This window comes from Buteo buteo, chromosome 6 (assembly GCF_964188355.1).
Source record: "Buteo buteo chromosome 6, bButBut1.hap1.1, whole genome shotgun sequence".
Lineage (NCBI taxonomy): Eukaryota > Metazoa > Chordata > Aves > Accipitriformes > Accipitridae > Buteo > Buteo buteo.
Window position 1 is genome coordinate 41,351,338 of NC_134176.1, and position 19,460 is coordinate 41,370,797.

At 41.1% G+C, this 19,460-nt stretch overlaps 1 protein-coding gene across 2 annotated transcripts in view; it reads right to left on the bottom strand.

Moving 5' to 3' along the window:
- Positions 1 to 16,782, bottom strand: part of STARD9 (StAR related lipid transfer domain containing 9) — a 118,480-nt gene extending 101,698 nt beyond the window's left edge. For both annotated transcript variants that reach the window (XM_075030628.1, XM_075030627.1), the window contains exons 1-2: positions 16,670 to 16,782; positions 1,081 to 1,150 (exon numbers count right to left, since the gene is read on the bottom strand). In XM_075030628.1, coding sequence (XP_074886729.1) covers positions 1,081 to 1,150; positions 16,670 to 16,716 — 117 coding nt within the window. In that variant the 5' untranslated portion in view covers positions 16,717 to 16,782. The remainder of the gene's footprint in view (positions 1 to 1,080; positions 1,151 to 16,669) is intronic.
- Positions 16,783 to 19,460: the final 2,678 nt, after the last annotated feature.

Sequence of the window (19,460 nt, forward strand, 5' to 3'; positions counted from 1 at the left end):
GGAACAGACAGCATCGCACCCAGAGGTCAAGTGTCTCTTTGAGAGCTTTGTCACGTGTACAAGGGATTGGGGAAAATGATTGCAGAAGGTAGTGAGAGTCTCAAACTCTGCAAATACAGCCTTTGAAAAGGAAATACACAGAAAATAAGCAACATTTTACATCCATGAGACCTCTCATACCCCTAGTATTTTTCCTTCTTCTTTCTTCAGAAATGAGCACCTGAAGTCAATACAAGAATAATTATAATGGAAAAAGGTAAATAGTTCAAATCCTTTCATTCAATTTTTGCCACAGTTTCTCTTCAAAACCTAATGTATTGTTTCTCTTGAATGGGCCATCTAAAATAACTGGGTTGCTTGCAGATATAAAGAAAAAGAAGACAAGAAATACAAAATGCATCCATCTTCGAGGATCCCCACAGTAATCTCACTGTTCATTTATTTGCCTTTTGAGCAGAATCATGTTTGACAACACAAAATTGCTTTGCTCCATTCTATTAATTTTGTGAAGGACCATGGCAGCTTTAAGTAGTTCAAGAGTCTAAACCAGAGGGCTGGTTCCCATGCACGCTGGCTCCAGCGCTCTCAGAGGACGACAGCTACATTCAGTTTATTCTTATAGCTCTTGGTCTTTTACCAAGACCTAAAGTGTAGCTGCACGCATTTTGCTCCATTTCATGCAAGTCAGTTGCACTCTGAGTGCAAATATGAGCAGAGGAGAGACACAGGGAAAGAAATTATCCAGATGTTAGTAAGATAAGCACAAAGTCCTAAACAATTTACTAACAGCTTTGAATGATGGCGTGCAGCCAGATTGCAGAAGCTTTGACAAATATAAAATACAGAAAACACAACTACATGTTACATCCCCTGTCAAAAGAAAAACCCCACCACACAAACAAACCCCGAACCAAAACAATCCTCCCCACCCCCCTTTTGCTGCAATTATTCTAGAGCTGTGCTGGTTTAAACTTCTCCCTTAATATTTCTATTAGAATGATCCAATAGCCAAGCAAACATAGAAAAGCATCAGAATGTCAGGATTCTTATATGAGAAAGAGAAGACGACAAAAAGCATACCTTTATATTCCTGACTTTTGCCACTTTGTCATCAACTTCTACAATCACTCTTCCTCCTTCTGCACTCTCTCTGGAAACAGAATACATTAAAAAAATCCATTTAAAATATGAAGACACAGAAAGGTACATGTCAAATTCGTAAAACCCAGAAATTTGTGTTTACTTTAACGAACTGCAAATTAGAGCTATAAACCAGCTACTTTTGCTTATAGACACTCTGTGACATAAAGCAGAATTTGCAGATCTGCAGCCAGGTATCTCAAGGCGGGGGGGGGGGGAACGGGGGACGACACAGGACTGCAGTGATTAAACAGTTTAAAAGTGCTTGTCCTAAATACTTTGTTAGGATTTTATTTCTGATTAAGAGTTGTTTTAAATTACATTTACAAGGAAGTAGAGTGGAGCACTGGTAGACTGGCTATGCTGTGTGGAGTACTGATCCACATCACAGACTTGTGTGCCACAAGTGTCATCAGGTCATGCTGTCTGATTTTTACCACATAATCCAAAGTGTTTGTTGTAGTCCTCAAAAAAGTACTCTTCAGAAAAGCAAAACTGTCCTGAAATGTAAATGGCCAGGATTGTTCCCCAAGTGCAAAGGACCATGCATTCACTTATACTGTCTAAAATTCCCACTGAACACAGCTATGAGTGGCTACCACAGCCAACTTCCACTTCCAAAATGAGTCATATTAGAAAAGAATGAAAAAAGGATGTCACCAAAGCAAAAAAAAAAAAAAGCACATTTCTGGGCCGACAGCCTGATAGCTACTTGAAGTTAAGGATGTTCTTATTTATAGGTGTGTTGATTCACATCCCTCTCAATAATTATCATGGATTTTTTTATACGCAGCAAGATAGAAATGAGGAAGAAGATGTCAGTGGCCTACTTCTGACAGCAGAAAAATAAATGAACACTTTGGTACTGAGAAGCTAAGAACAGGAGAAAGCTTTTTTTTCCTTTTTATTTCTTCTATGGGTTTTTTTTTGTACTCTGATACCGACAAATCTTATAAACTGCAACTTTGCCAGAAATTTTTATTTTGATGAAGCCTAATGCCTTTGTAAAGCTGGAAGAAATTGGTTTAGAAATAAAATCAATTTTGTCCTTAGTGCAGTTTTGTCACACTTTGTTTAAAATTAAGCTGAAGGCATAGACGCTGTCATTTGAGATTAGCTGTATTATGTATCCCCTGATAATCAGCTGGATCAGTATCCTCAGGTCAGTTAAAAACCAGATAAGATAAAACAAGAGTTAGAAAATTCAAACCCAGTTGACCACCTTTCATTCTTGGCCCTAGATCTGTCTTTTAACAGATTTCCTTACATGTGTACAGCTGTATTTACTCCCCCACTGATTACAATCTCCTTACACTGACAGCTCTAACTTCCAGGCAGCACATAGCACGTGTCCTGCCTCTGGGGTCTCTCCTCTCCAGTTCTCAGTTTTTACCCCACGCATTCTGTACCAAAACAACATTCAAAACAATGCCTTAGGACACTTAAGACTTCCACAGAGACAATCGCTGTAGCATTTGAGCTTTACAAGCATAAAGAAGTTTTAAACTCATTTCTGAGCATAGGCTATCCCTGTTTTGCAGGTATAAATAATGCTTTACTTTAAAGTCTCTGTGCTTCACGTTACTAATTTTGAGCACCTGCCTTGAGACAAACTGAACTTAGTACTATCTGTAATACATACTTATACATGGCACTTCGCATAGCAATACAAGCACTGCTCCCAGAGGTTTTAGTTAAGCTATGAGCATTCAGCAGTTCAACACACCAGTCACTAGATCCCCGAGTTAGACCCCAGGAGAAAGAGGAACGCTCACAGGAGAAAGAATTTGCATTATGCACTGCTGAGTACTGAACAGAGGCCTCATAAGGCTCCCTAAAGAACAAATGAAGGAGGAAAAGTGCCTAAGGATACAGGCTGTGAGTATTTCAGGTAGAAATTTGCAACTGATGCATTTAATCCGGACATGTGCAACTCCGTAGATGTTTTGAAAAGCAAGTGTTTTCCAACACAAGTAAGTTTGGGGACTTGCATATCCACATACAAACCTCAGCCAGGTGAGCTAATGGACAAAGCTGACAGTTGCCCTGTACAGCAGACTGGATCTAAGAGGAAGTGGGACATTTTGACAGAGAACTTCACAAGAACTTATGAACAGCAGAAGACAGACAAAACCAGAGGGATCCTTCAGGAGGGAGCTTGCTTCAGGTATATATACTGTTTCCTCCACTGCTGCATTATGATCTTGGCTCTATCCTGCTTCTAAACCTCATGAACATTCCCTATTTTTCAGTCCTACTGTTAACCCTCCAGCCTTACCACCCTAGTAACAGTTCACTGAGTTCCTATCCTCCTCTCCCTATGCACACACATGATCTCTCACAGGTACCTGCTATCTGTTCTCTCTGACATCTTGTCCATGGGCCCACGTTCAATTTTAGTGCCTTCAACTGCTCTGCAGGTCTCGTCTCCCTTCTCCTACTGCATTGTAGCTGGTTTTAGGCCTATCTCTCTGCTCCAGAGGTACATGATCTTACTCTCAGCAGCTCTTCCACTTCCTATCCCAAGTTTACTTGTACACTCCACAATTAAATCAGTGTTTCTTCCTGGATACCAGCTGGGGTCAGCAAACAGATTATTGAGAATAAATGGTACAGAAGACCTTGGTCTCAGTTCCTATACCTGGGCTTCAATTGTAACTTGGACAACGCTGAGCTCAATTTATTAAGGCGGTGCTCAGCTGATGAGTTTTTTGACTTGCAGGGATGCTGCAAGCACAATTTGGTCAACACTAGAGGATACAAGCTCAGATGCACTCAGAGAAAGCAGATCCCTTAAAACTTTTATCTGCTATGTTCTTACAAGTCTTCACTGAGCGTGTTACAGAATGTCAGTTATTTAGAACTTGGTCAGAAATGGGTAGATTCAGATGGGGAATTAAAAAAAAAATGCACACCAGATTTCCAGTTTTAAATAAATTGGGAAATTCAAATAAAAAGTCACCCTAAGTTGCTCTTAAATATTTTAAAAACTAATTTTCCCTTAACCTCATCTTCTGTAGCAGCTGAACTGTTCTGGACAAAGCTTAAAAATTATTACAAATATCTAGCCCAAGGCAGGTATTCATGAATGCAAGATTTCTACCCAAATGGTTGAAATCTGGCAAAGCTTTTAATAGTTTTAAATACCAGGATATTCTAATTGCAGACATAAAGCAACCTCAAAAACAAGCAGTGCTCTCAACCCCACCTATAATAATTACATCAAACTCACTGCCTTCAGTCCACATGCATTATATACTTATATTAAAATAAATATAAACACAGTAAAATACAAACAACACAAAATAAAATTACCACACCACCTTTTACCACAGGGTAGCAAGGATTCCTCACTACGCAGACAAAAAGCTCTATGCAGCAGCTAAATATCTTTGTTCAAGTCTTACAAGACAAGAAAGCAAACAGGGAGAGAACTAAAATCTCCCCTTGCTCTGGGTGCAGATTCACAAGCACCCAGACTTTTATATTCACTGCAGGCTGTTGCTGCAAGAGGCAATTTCTCTTTGCTCTTCCAGCCTCCCACATGTGCTCCCACTTGTTTTCCTGCATCTGATCTAGCAATCACACCCCCATGCAATGACTCAGATCAGCTGTGATCAGAAACCAAACACACCAAAATAAATAAGCAAAGTGCCACAGGACCAGGCAGCCCTTCCAGAGCGCTAAGCACAGTGGTCTCACGGTTGCTAAGCCAAAGCAAGAGAAAAGGCAGGAACACGCTGTGGTGGGAATGGAGACCCCTCCCTTCTGCAGCAGCTTGCAGCCAGAGAGCATTGAGCATAAACAAAACTGGACCTGCAGCCATCCCTAGCTCTACAAACCGTACATTCAACTTCCCTCTAAACATGTGTTTATATCATGCTTCATTTAGGTACAAACCAGAGAACTTTGGGAGAAAAAGCACGGTTTAATATAATATCTAAAGCCCAGGAGGCAAAGCAGACTCCCAGCTGTTCTAGAAGTTCTGACCCTAACTCCAGATAGCAAACGCTACAAGAGCTCTCTCAGCAAAACCTGTGTTTGTCAGTACAGTCTTACACCTATGTGCACCACAGTTTGCACGTGACTGATAAAACAATCCTTCATCCCTAGGAATGGGTGTTCTGCTCCACAGGTATGAAAGCTGTATTCCTTGTACCAATAAAATCAACTCCAAAGTGCACTTCGCTAGTAACACATTTAACTTCTGCTGCTCAGAAGTCACAGTGATCCTAACATTTAGTTTCCCCATTCTCCCTTCTTCCCCACTTCTTGAAAAAAATCATGCTATGTTTTAGAAACGCCTCTCTCCTTCTAAATTACTGTGCATGAAAACAAGTTACCTGTACCAAGATAGAGCTGTAGAAAGACCATTTAATGGCACATGTCCCAGGAAAGACCTGGATCTTCTCAGACACAGAAAGTTTTAGAGAAATGCAGACCCAGCAATAGAACAGTGACACAAGTACAGAACGCAGTGGCAGGGCTATAATGCGCAGCTACAAGACAGACCTGACAGAAGCAAAGCTGCTGTGGCAGTCCAAAAAACAGGGGCAGCCCAAAGGAAATCTCTTCATATCATTAGCTGTTCTACGGCTAATCATTTCTGCAGCCAACATGTGAAGCTAATGCAACCCCAGAGAGACAACAGACACTCTGCAAGATGTAGAAGAACGAGCCAACGGAAAAGAATCACAGGAGGATCAAGACCCTTGAGACAGACATTTCCATGGCTTGCTGCATCTCACTGGGATGACTTCAGAGAGAGAGTACAGAAGTGCAAGGAGGTATGCAGAGCTGGAGGAAGCAGTGGGTGGAAAGAAAGGGGGCAGTTGTTTATTTTAGACTTTATAAAATTTGCCCCACTTCTGCACCCTCTCAAATAACAGTCAGGCACTTGGAGAACAAAGGAACTGACTTTTAAAAAGTTGCCCTTTTATTTTAAAAATATGTACATGCAATTAAGCAAAAATACTGGCTTCATTAGCAGTAGTCACGTCACACGACAAAACAGTTTCTACAAATACAGACGACCAAAGTAGTCACCAAAGTGATCAAACATACCAAAGCCAATATATACCACTCAAGTACCTGAGAAATCTTAAATAATTTTTTAAAGAACTGAATACATGTCTACTCATACAAACTTTGAAAATAACCCTGCAATGTAATTGTTGCAACTACTTATGCTTTTCTACCAATTCCCGTCACCCAAATTAACTCCAAACCCAATCTCAGCCTGTACGGAGATAGAGAAGCTCAAAAGCATTATGGCAACACTATCAATTCCTCCCCTCTTGCAGAGATTTTTTTGCTGATCTGGGCAATTGTGTAGGTTCTGTTTTTTGGAGCAATTAAATCTTTTTTCTAGACTTCTATAAAAAAAAAAAAAGTAGCCTTCTGTGGCTTACTGTGATGGAGCGCATTTTCACACTCTGCTTACAAACACAACCAAAAGCACACCCGTAGTGAGCATGGCAGGATGCCTGACAGCGGTCACTGCTGCTGTTTCCGGGATTCTGTCCCTTCCCAGGATGTGACCCATAACTATGATAGCTATAAGTAAGGTACAACATTTACAGAACTCCCTCCGCTTGAACCTGGGACACTTTGTGCCATCTAACGGCACACCTATGCAATCACCATGCCAGCCACTGAAGTATAATCCTGAGGCAAATCTAACGCAAGGTTTTTCTTGGTCATAAAGTCTGAAGGTTTTATGGGGAAAACTTCAGGTAGTCACATTTATCTTTTCCCTTCCATTAACAGTATATTGTACAGTGTCTCTGCCTCTTGTTTATAGGTGGCCTTGGCAGAGGTATCTTTGAGAAGGTGCCATCTTTGCACCTCCTGAGCAACTGACCAATGCATGACGTATTTTCTAAGTTTTGCTAGTCTTCAGAGAACACTGTCCCAGACAAAATGGCCTGAGGACACATCTGTTGAGAGACCAAAGGTGCAATGAGAAGAGCACTAAGAGTCAGTCCATACTGCTCCATCAGAAATTGTGGAGAAGAATGTCAAAGCCTTCAGCCATTAGACCTTCTGCACTCTACTGACAAGGTAAGGTACCTACAACCACAACTTTCCCAAACACAGCCTCCCTCCACGACACCAGCATAATCTGTATCCTTATCCCTACTGCTGTAACCTGTGAAAGTTGAGCCGCTAATAGCATGAACATCCTCACTTTGGCTAACACAGGATTTTTTATTTACAAAAAAAAAGTATCAACAATCAAGTAAATTTACCTGAAGTTTGTTTTCAACATTTCTCGTTATTTAGTACTACCCAATACCATTTTGGATATTTCCCTTTAAGTCATAATTGTTTTACTGTGTCTTGCAAATAAGAGTGCACACCCAGTCAGCAATCCTCCTACCAAATTCAGAACAGATGTTTATAAATAATTTAAAAACCTATACTGAAGCCAAGTACACAGAGTTCACCAAGACAGCACGCTGCTATACTAGACATGCTGCTCAAGCTATCTGTCAAGGCTACTCACAGCTGCACCGAGCTTTCATTGGCTCTGATAACAGCTAACACAATCTGATATTCAAAAATCACCATTCCTAGTGATCACCGTCATCCTCATGTGGTTTCCCCCATTCTTCTTTGTGAACATTATGTAGCAATAAAAATACGAATATTTGGCGCAAAGATAAACATGAGGCATTGTCAGTGCTCTTTGCAGATACAGGCCTGCTCAAACAGTTAAAGTCTTTACTTGATCTTACTAGACTTTTGATATATATATTCATGAGCTAAGAGAGGAAGCACAGGATGGCCTCCTCCGGTCACAGTAAGCTCTGCAATCCTGCCCATGTGATGGCAAAATATAAGAACAGTGTTTCTGTCTGCACCATCTCTGAAGTCTTGTACTGCTAGAACAAGAACGTCATGCATCTTCCTTGAGCAATCCAAATCATAAATACTCCTGATGGTCCATCAGCTCTTTGAACAGCTGTGGAATAATGATGCTTTCTCTTTCATGCAGAAGCATTGAGGGGAGGAGGAAAGGGGAGAGGAAGAAGTCTTTTAATTCGTCATACCACCAGCATTTAAGGAAGCATGAAATAAGGAGGATTTAAAACAAAGCTACAGTCCACTCAGTCCAGTTTCATCCACCCTTGATTTCCCAACTGTTTACTGAGTAATGAGATAGTATAATTCACGGACTTACGCATCAAAGAAATTCTGTGCAAATACCATGATTTCCATGCAAGCCAGAATTTGGATACAGTGGTCAGTTTACATTCCACAAGGACAGAACTTCAACCTGCGATCATAGTTAAATAAATGACCGTGACACCGAACGCTGTGATGCACTGTCGCATCCCTCTTGCTTAGGTACCTCTTTCATTGTATTAAAAGCAGCTACTACAGTAAACCCTTAAATTCTAAAATCAGAGGTGCAAAACTCCATTATTTTGTTTAAAATCTGTGCTACAGATAGGAAGATGGCAAGAAAATTTTAGAAGTGCACTGCTTTTTAAAGTTCACATAAAGCATTGGACTAAAGAGAAGGAAACTGGGGAAATTCTACCCAAAACTCACATAAATTCTCTGGGCACAGTGGTGGTGTCTCACCATGTACTGCACAAAGGTTCCACAAGACTAGCATCCAACCACTCAGCATTCCCCAGGGGAGATGCTCAGTGATCTCTATGTGTGCAGACACGTCATCTTACATGTCTACAACTTCTCTCAGATAAAGTGTGTGGTCTTACAGAACGAAACTACCCAGCAAAGACATGGCTCTGGCCAGGTGATTTAATGACACTGTACCCCATTTTTCTTTGCTGCATACAAAAAAACTGATCCCTGCTCCAAAACATTCTGATGCTCATAAAGTATTCTTAGGACTTGGGAGGAAAAAATGTTCTATGAAAATGCAAAATATTAGTTAGAAGACTTCCAAAAGCTGGTTTTACTTTTTTTGTTTTAGGACATTTTTGTAGCTGCTTTTGCACTGGCAACAAGGGAAGTGAAACAAGAGAAGAGACAGCTTCTTACTCTGGGAAGTAAACCACCAGTAGCTAGCACCTTGTGCTCCTGTCTTAAATGAGTACAGGCCCAGTATTGTCACATAACATCAGCAGAAGCATCATCTTCTGTGGAATGGGTGGTGGTGGCCACTCAGGACATGCAGAGTCCTGCCCTTTTAAAGAGCTAGAATGTCTGCCCTTTACCGGAGTTAGAAAATTTGCTTCATACAACTGCAAGAATAATACATCTGGGAAGGGTTGCTGATGCAGTACCCTTATAAAAACACAGATGTGGCTTATGAAAACCACCTGCTAATGCCAAGTACAGATACTAAGAGAAAAGAGCAGCCACCTCAATGATAGTTTACATGAAACTCTAAATAATAGACCAGGCAAAGGAAAATAACTAATTTGAGAGAGAGGGGAAAAGATGTCAAGATAACCTTAACAATAGGCTAGGTTACAAACAGGATACACAAATGTTAAAACACATTTGTTTGGAAGAGGGACCTCCTTTATAAACACAAAATTAGAATCTCAACTTTTCTTTTAAAAATCCCAGCTCTTTGGTGGAAAAGATGCCTGAAATCATGAGCAATGCATAACCAATGCAGTTTGTACAGATTTTCAGAAAGCAGCTCTTGGAGGCCTGAGACAGCTCTTTCCCACCACCAGGTACCAACCCCAAAACCCACGGCTTCTGGGACAGAGTTCAACTACCACCACCTGCAGAAAGGGACTGTCATGGAACAGAAGGACACAGAGGAACAACACTCACTCAACTATCACAGGAGATAAAAGTAGATAAAAGCCTGCCATTTCTCTAGGTGTGACAAGACGACAGCACCAAAGTAGCAAGGAATATATATATATACACACACACATACACTAGATATATATAATTGAGAAGGGTAAGGAAAAAAGGTCAGGGTAGAAGAAAGACACTTCACTATACTATGTTCAATGGCCTGCCTTAGTCTAAACCTTGGAATAGCTTGAGAACTATGTAATAGTCCTAAGCAAGCTTAAAAGTGTTTTCTGCTCTTGCCTGTTACAGATTTTTTCCTATATATATACCTTTTCTTTTCACAGAGACATTCCGGTCCCTTTGAAATCAAAGACAATTTTGTCATCTTCTTCAAAGAAAGTAGTGTTTTATTTTGTTTTGTATTTGAAAAATACATCCACATGGAACATATGTTGAATACCTATAAAACCAAATTATACTCTATCCATTTTTGAGAGAATTTTTGACTGTAATATATTTGTTGTGCTAATGGAAAATATGTACAAGTTTCTAAGGAAGTTATTTCCAATTATGTCCAGTTAATGGAGATAAGAGCAATATTCCATTAACAGGGAGTTAATTTATCCAACACACACTTGGGTCACAGAGCAAAGTTTAAGTCACCTCAAGGAAAGTACCCAAAGCAAGAAAAAAATCCTCACATCTACCTTTAGAAATATAAGGAAAAAAAATGTTCTCTCTTTGCAAACACTGTTTTGTTGTGGGGTTTTTTTCCAAAAAAGTTAAATACAAACACTTTTAAAACACTATCCAAAAAGCATAGAAAAGCTAACTTAAGCAGAAGTTGAAGTTGTAAACAAAAATAAACTGTACAAATACTAATGATGCCAATATCTTGTGTCATTATACACTTGCATCAAATACATTTGAAGTAGTCTATCACAACAACAATTTGAATAAAGTAGGGTGGTGGCTTTTTTTTTTTTTTAAATATAATTGGAAAAGCTTTGAAATGTTAACCTAATTGTCTATGACTATCCTTCCTCAGAATACATTCTTCTTAACAGTGGCATTATGAAGTTTTAAGACAGAGATACAACCACCTGAGCAGGGTTGGTTCAAAAAGCGCTTAAAAAGTGCAGCAGTGAGCAACTAGTGAAGAATAAACATTTTAAAAGGAATACGCTTAAATAATTTGTTTTGGTGGGGTAAGAGGGAGAACAACAATAATCTCCAATCTGCTGTTGTTTTAATTTTATTTTGATACAGCATTTAACATCTGTTATGCATAAGATTCAAGTAATGTTTTCTATAAAATTTGCTACAAGTTATCACTCTTGTCAGCACTAGGCCATATTGCTGTACCTAAGTTCTTGTGGTTATACATGAGCATGTAAGATAGCTAATAGCACAGTCTATAAACCAGCAACAAGTCTTGCAAAATAATCCTTCCTTTTACTTACCACAATGTGATTACAAAGAACAAAGAGGGTGGACCACAGCAGAGAGATTAGTTAATGAAGCTGCCCCTGCAGCAGATTAATAAAGGCATACCCAGTAAAAACCAACAGTGATTTTGACTTTGCATCATTTCCAGAATGATTTTATTTTTATTTTTTTATTTTATTTTTCCACAAAGCTTTCCTTTTGAATAGAAACAAATATTAAATATTTACATCATAATGCACCAATCAGCTGAGCTCCTCTCTCACCTATTCATGGCAGCTACATTCAACATGCTACTCAGGTTAGCCTGGCACACCACGCATGTTTCTGGAAACGGTAAGTGAGAAACTTTCCCTACAATTCCCTCCCAGCCTTGGGCTTGATCACACCTGTCACTTGAGTTCTTCGGACCTTAACTTAACTCCTCCATCCCTATCCCATCCTTAAGCCTGATTACCTACTACATCCCAATAGGAAGGCAATTAGAGGACTGTGCCATACAGAGCAGCAGTAACGAGGAAAACAACTGCTGCAGCTCAGACTGTGATAGTGAACACCTGCACAGCTGGAAGTGTGGTTCAGCTTTGCCACTTGGGACTACCAGACATTTCTTTGATGCTTACATTTGTCAGGGTGTGGAGGACAAGCTCAGGAACTCCTGAGGAGATTGGGAAATAAAGAGCTGTCCAGGAGGCTTCAAGTTACAGCTTGGAAACAATGCAAAGCTGAAAAGGCAAAGGGCAGCTTTCAGGTTAATTAATCTGTTTAGCAAATCTTTCAGGTGACATGTCTATGAGGTTTGTAGAGGATGGGAGAGTTCATTTGTGAGTTATTAAAGACACCAGGAAAGACCCTTTCAAATAAGAGCTCCTTGTCAGCCTCTCCTTTTCCAGGCCACAGAGGCAGCTGAAAAGTGGAGAAGGTACTTTCAATGTCAGAATGTGTCTTCTGTTTTGCTAGGTCCTGCACAAGTAGCTCCCAAACTTCAGGGCCCATCAAAGTACTTTAAACTCTCAAAAAGTGTCACAGGGCAACTTGCATGCCCTAGCATCAAGTTTTTAACTAACACCACTCTAATTTTAGAATTCAGTTAAACAAACTTGTTGTGAATGATTTTAGGCCAGGCCTCAATCCACAATCGGTGAAGGAATGCAATGTCTTCTAGTCACTGGTGCATGCTAAAAAAGAGAATCCTATAGTAATGCATGAGGCTTTTCATTGTGGTATAGAGCAGTGTTTTTTAAAATCCTTCTTTCCCATCTTTAAGACTGGTTACGTAGCATCTCTCCAACTACACCGTGTCAAGGGAACACATTCTGGGTACACACAAGTGAACTGAGACCAGCTTGATGCAGAGCAGAAGATGCAGTGGGAGCAGATCATGGAGGAAAAGGCGTGAGGCAGCTGTGCTCCATCCTGGTCCCAGCGATACTGTCCTGGACACACGGACCACTCACCTCCCAGTGGGCCTCCCACGCACAAACACAGCCCTCCCTTCCTCCTCTCATGTAACACGGGGCTGAGCAGCCACAACTCGGTACTACAATTGTGATGGGAGGCTGCAGGGACAAACATTTTTGAAACCAGCAGCACATAAAAAATAGCATTGGTCTCTGCTGGCCTACATAAATAGTAAAAGGGCATGTCTAATGCTAGAGGTGTTTCTGTAGCATACGAACACCCAACACAGCTTTAAGAGAGCTGCCCAGGCACAAGGAGAGCCCTAGACACAGTACTGAAATACTTGAAGGCTAATGTACCCTCTTTCTTAGCTAGTCACACTGTTTCCAGGTCTGGAGGGTCAGATCTGCTATCACAGCATCACACCGCAGACCCTGGTGTTGGCACACTCCACAGCAGAAATCAAGAAAGAAAAAGAAACAACATTCCTAGTTCACATAGTTACATGCAAGCACTGAAAGTGTTTCCATCAACAGCTTCTGACTGACAGCCAAAAAAACCATTACACTTTCCTTACAAAAGTCTAATATCTAACAGACCAAGCATTAAGATGTCTGGAAATAAACCATGAAGGGATTTCACCAGTTCCCAGCTCCTATTTAATACCTGATTATTACCTATCACTATAGTCAATTTATAGCACCCACTCAAGCTTCCATATTTCGTTCTGAGGGGGTAAGTGTATTGACCCAGAACAAGTATCCATGTAACCACAAAGTAACAAATCTTTTTTAGTATGTAGACTAGTAAATGTGTAATAAAGACTTATTTAAAGCAATGTCACTGCAGGGAACATATCTGAGGGAATTTTATCCCAGGACAACTTTTTGGTGATAAAAAAATCATTTAGTTTGTTACAGGATGACTGATGACATTATGAAGAACATTGGCTACAAGATATTTAAAGTTTAGGCAAAGGAAAAACTTCTGCATTCTGTACAACTGTACTCGCTTTATAACTATCAGGGATTATTTGTGCATAGGAGCTCTCTGTCAAAGAATGCATTGTGATGGGTGCCGTACAGGCACAGAACAAAAAGACAACTCTTTGCCTTATGCTAAATAACAAGTTGCAGATGTGATTAATATGGTTTATAAAAAAAAAGGAACCTTTAAACAGAAAGCAGGATTTTTATGATATCCTGTATTAACATCTTTTAACATCTGAATATTCTGTGATTTTTAAGATGCAAACCCAACCTTCATCTGCCATTGTAAATTAAATGAAAAGAAGCAATGAGCAAGTCAAGTTTGTATGATAGTCTAGAAACAACCAACTAACACTCTAGTTCTAGCTTTTACCCACAGGTTTTCTATTTTGGGGACTGTTAAAAAGCAAAGTTTAGTATTTTTGGCTGGAACTGTGATTGTACACATTACAGTACTTCAATCCAGTTGAATTGAAATTTTTCTGCAGGAATTTTTTCTTTTTAAAGCACCTAAGAGATCCTAGGAACTCTGGCAATGTGGGTACCTGTTAGAGGCGATCACAGCATGTGTGCGTAGAAAGGGTGAGAGATTTGTGTGACCACAATATGGAAGTGGTATAAGAAGCTGAACTAGAAAGAGCAGGCCCTTATCCCCACTGAGATCTTTAGTCTTTTCAATGTCTACCAAGGTTACTTTAAGCCTTCATATATTTGGTATTTGCCCCAGAGTCATTACATTTGGATAATTTTGGTCAAGGCTAGAAAGCAACTTCTCATGTCAGAGCCTTCACAGAGAACATCCAATCACTCCCCCTTCCCACTTATAAAATATAAAAATCCCTCTTGAAATGCTTTTGCTGACCTCAGCTGTAGCAACACAGTACAAGGAACAAATGGCCTATTGCCTTTGGGGTCAAATACCACAAGACTGGTCTCTTGCCTCCCCATCTCATCTGTTACACCGCCACAGGTTGATTAAATGGAATTACTTAACAGTCTCTTCCCACATCACCCCCTGGGTTTCTACTCTCACCTTCGTACAAACATTTCTGCTTCAGCACCAGATTAGCTTCTCCAATGTGTAGGAGGCTGTCCGTCTTTCTGATTCTACCCTCCTCTCCAAACTACATTCTCTGCCAAACAGCTGGCCCACACTGCCTATAACGAAGGTTTTCCTGTTTATCACACCTTATCTGACAGAGTAACAGGCACCATTTAATGCTATGATGATATATACAGTGTTATGCACTATTTAATGCTACCCATTGGGGAAAAAAACATTAAGACAGAAGCAGTGCAAACTTCCTCACCAAGGAGGATCTGGTGAGAGGGAGGATTACATCCCTGCCAATTCAGTCTTTGGCCTCTCTTCCCCAACTGCTAAGAAACACTCATTTTAACTTATGCCTACAGGAGACTCTACTAAGTCCGCTACATAATTGCAAATAGGCAGCCAAATGCTATTGTGGGAGAAACAAACATGTCATTGACTGCACAATGAAATACATCACCAAGTCGGACTTTTAAATACTTTCAATTTCCAGTCAACTCTGCAAGACTGAAACAAAAGGGTCCTATGGTCTGGATAACTTAGTATCATTACGAAATTGTCATTTAATGTTAATACCTAGCACTTGTATACTACTTTTTATTTCTAGAGAGCATAATGGCAATTTATTTAACCAGTAAATGCTAAGAATGACTAACATCTCATCAAATAATATCTCCAACACTGAAGCAACACTAAGCAATGAAAGGTTAAACTTAGCTTACTTCAATGCTGCAACTCTCCTTACAATATGCCAGTATCTGTTAAAAATCTCTTCCACTCACAGCTGGACAATGAATCAGAACTATATTACCCAAACATGTTTTTAAATTAAATTATGGACAGAGTGTTTTTTAAATCAGTTACCTTTGAGTTAAAGGTAAAATATATTGAAAACCTATAAATTACTTTCCACCTTTCCCCTTTCTATTTTCTATTTCTATTTTCCATTTTCTATTAAGACTAGCAGGTTTGGTTTGGGTGGGGTTTTTTATTTTCTTCAATACTCCCTGGTATCTTTTCTTGGGACCCCCCCCCCCAGACAAATAAGAACTTAATAGTCCAAAATACGCTAGTGTACTGCCGGCTAAATGGCTACGCTAGTTTTCTGGCTGGGCAACTCTTCAAGAATCATTTTCTCTACTACATGAAAGAGTTATTTATCACAGAAGGCAATACAGTCAGAAGACAACGTGAGGGGCTCATGCTAAGAAGAAAGGCAGTATCAAATCAAAGACTGGCCCTCAGAGCTCATGTCACTTTCCAAACCATTTCTGCCTGAAGTGCTACAGCATTCCTCTAACAGGAGGAGTAAATTACCAGCCACTGTAATTTTGGCTGCTTGCTTTTTCTCTTTCTTTTCCTCCCCGAATTTCCAAAGCCTGCAAGGTTTTAATTATGCATTATACCCAAACAACACCAGAGCATTGCGCTACAGCGATTTCTTGTTTGTGGGAGTTGTCTTCCAGCCGTATCATTTAGCTTTTGGGATTTCTATTGGAGCCAAGCAAGCCGGGGAGGGAGCGGAGCCGAGCCACAATGGGAATATCCGGCTCTGCCTCCCGCTGGAAAAAACAGCGACAACAGAAGGGGAAGGGAAGATTCCCTGACACTGGATGACAACTGTCCTATTTGGGGGAGCTCAGGAAGAGGGAAGCCAGCCTAACGGCTCCAGCGGGTGGCTTTTCCGTGGAAACTTTCCAAGCTACCCAGCGAGCCGCGGAGAGGGGTCCGGCCGCTCCTCGCCCCTCACCGTCAACCTCCCCAGCGCCCGCTGCCCCTCCCTCGGTCCCGGCTAAGCCACCTCACAGCGGCCACCCCGTCCCCCGCGCCCGGCCACCCCCTCGCAGCCGCCCCGTAACTGCCCCTTCCCCGCTCCGCTCCCCCAAAACGCGCCCCGCCGCACCTTTTGCTCAGAGGCCGGACCCGCACGGCCACCTTGACGTTAGCCATGGCTCGGCTCACGCCCAGCAGCCGCGGCCGCCCGCGCCCCGGCCCCGCATCGCGCCCCCGCCGCGGCGCCTCAGCGCCCGGGGAGGGGAGGAGAGGAAAGGGCGGGAAGGGGAGGGCCGGGGCCGGGGCCGGGCCCAGGCCCAGGCCCAGGCAGCCCCCGCGGGCGGGGAAGGGACACCGCCCCCTCCCCACCACGGCTGAGAGGAGGGGTTTCGGGAAAAGTCTTCCCCAGAGCAGCGGCGCGGCGGCCTCTCCAGCACCCCAGCCGGGTTTTTCCGCCTCAGGCAGGTCCGCCCGGGAGAGCGGGACCTCCGGGCCAAGAGACGGTGGTTTCACTCCCCCGGCAGCACCTCCAAATTCTCATTTGCGGCGGCGTAACCACCCGCATTTTAGCTAAGAGGTGAACGCCGACAGCCCGACGAGGTGGGTGCTGCCACGGAGACGCTCGCAGGGACTCCCCCAGAAACACCGATTTGTTTCAGAAGTCAAGAACTGCCAGTCTAACCCCGCGTACGTTTGGTCACGTTTCATCTCCTAGTAACGTGCGGGCAATCAGAAAACCAGCACTGCTTAAAGCGCAGAGCACTCCACGTTTAACTAATGCGACAGTAATTTAAGGAAGGCAAGTATCCCTTCCTTACTAGCGCCAAAGGAAAGCTCTCAAGTGTTTTAAACTCCTTTGAAAACCTCCAATCTTTACGTGGGTTGTATTGATGGTGTCAAATAAAATTTTGAAACTTCCAAAGAACTGTAATTGAAATCAATGTCAAACTGTTGCATTGATAAAAGTTTTGCACTTACAGCAATCTAAAAACCACCAAAGTTTTTTAAAAAATTGCTTTTAGAATATTGTCCCTGTCAGCTACTGACATTACTGTGAAGACGTGAGAGCAAGTAGCATTGGCATAGACAAGGTCCCAGGCTCAAGAGACAACTCCCCTTTGGTTTTTGCCAGTGTTGTTACTCATTTTTAACTGAACTTTTTCTGGTTTTGCTTTTCAAAGTATGAGAAGGTCTGAGCTATATCTGAATATTGTACAGGAATGTTTTACAGACCATTTAAACAACTTCTGTTTAAATTACCTTTTAACTGTACTATTTATTTGTACTTTAGTTACAGTTCTCCTCATGAGACAATTTGCCTTAAGCTCCAGAAACGTTAAATCTAAATGAAAGAGACACCACAATACAGAAGCCTTCCAGAGTGAAGTATGGGAAGGATCCTTTGGACCAAACACTTCTCCCAATTCATGACCCACCACAGAGATACTAAAATGAATACCTACGAGCTCTGAATCACTGTTTACTTCGATGGACTTATCCCTTTAATCATGCTAAAGAATGAATTGGTACATCAAGGGCAAATGGTATTAGCTAAACTCTACCAATAATGGATACAGTAAAAGAAAAAAATATGCTCAACTCTGGCATATGGCAAAAACACTTATTTGTCTTCACTTCAAGGAATTATAATGAGCAAACTAACTAGAAATGTTTTCATCCTACTTCTGAAAGCATTAAATTACAACAGCTTTGATTTGCCTGACCTAAATCATCCCTGTAAGACAACGAGAGAAAGGTTAAGCCTATGATAGATGCACAGGACGATGATTCCAGAAGTCTGGATTCTGTTTCTTCCTATTTCACAGAACGTGCAAAGCATTTTCAGTATAAATGCCAGCTCCTCTGCAATTGTGTGGAAGACCTGTGTTTCCACATCCGAAATGATGGCAACATGGGACTTTGGACTCAAATCCTGCAATGACATATAGCAAGTGTTCACACAAAGATCCCATTAAAGCTTATGGGACTCAAATGCCAGTTTATATTCTCAGATCCTATCTACTGACATTCTGCTTGACTTATTACAAATGGTTTCTATCCTCTTAATTTTTCTCAACAGCAGCAGAGAGGAACATCAGCTACACTTACATAGTATACTAGGGACTGGTTAAGCTATACAACTTGTCATCACAGCCAGCAAATCATGTAGTCTACAAAGATTAAAATGGGATTCTCAGAAAATCTCAAACATAGAGTAGATCAATTACAAGTAAGTCAGATCAGAGTGTGCTCCACAAAGAACCAAAGATTTCTTCCTTAAGTTTTTTTTGCAATAATCAGAAAAACTACAGTGAAATTTGTGTGGTACTGAGCCACCTAGTGGTTACTTTCAAAAAATAAAGGGCTTTTAATTTCAGAAATAGAAATCAACAGGTCAGATGTATGAAGAATTCAGGTAACATAAATGATGCAACTGTAGAAAGGAATACATCCACACCACTTCGAGTTTGCTCTGTATCCTGAATACAAAACTAGACATCTTCCAAAGACAACCAACTATCCTGGTTTATAGACATCCTGCCAGGGACACTTTACCAACAGGTCTTTTCACCACATAAAAGTTGCTAAGTTTGCAAACTGTAACAATCAATGCTTTTGCTAAATTGTCAGTCATACTCATGGAGCAGAAGTGGTTTTTTTCTAAGGGGGGCACTGAAAATAAGGCAAGCAACAGTTAAGGAGAGACTGAAGAATATATTTATCACTATCATAGAAGTGTGGTTTGCAAATCCATAGACTTGCCATGTATCACCAAGTCCATTCCTTGCTTTCCCACAAAACCACATCATAGCCATAATAAACTGTAACTTTTAAACTAGTTTAATTCCTTGTTTGGAACCCCTATGGAAGAATAAGCTGGTACCTAAGACTTTCCACTGTTCTTTTAATTATAGGATTTT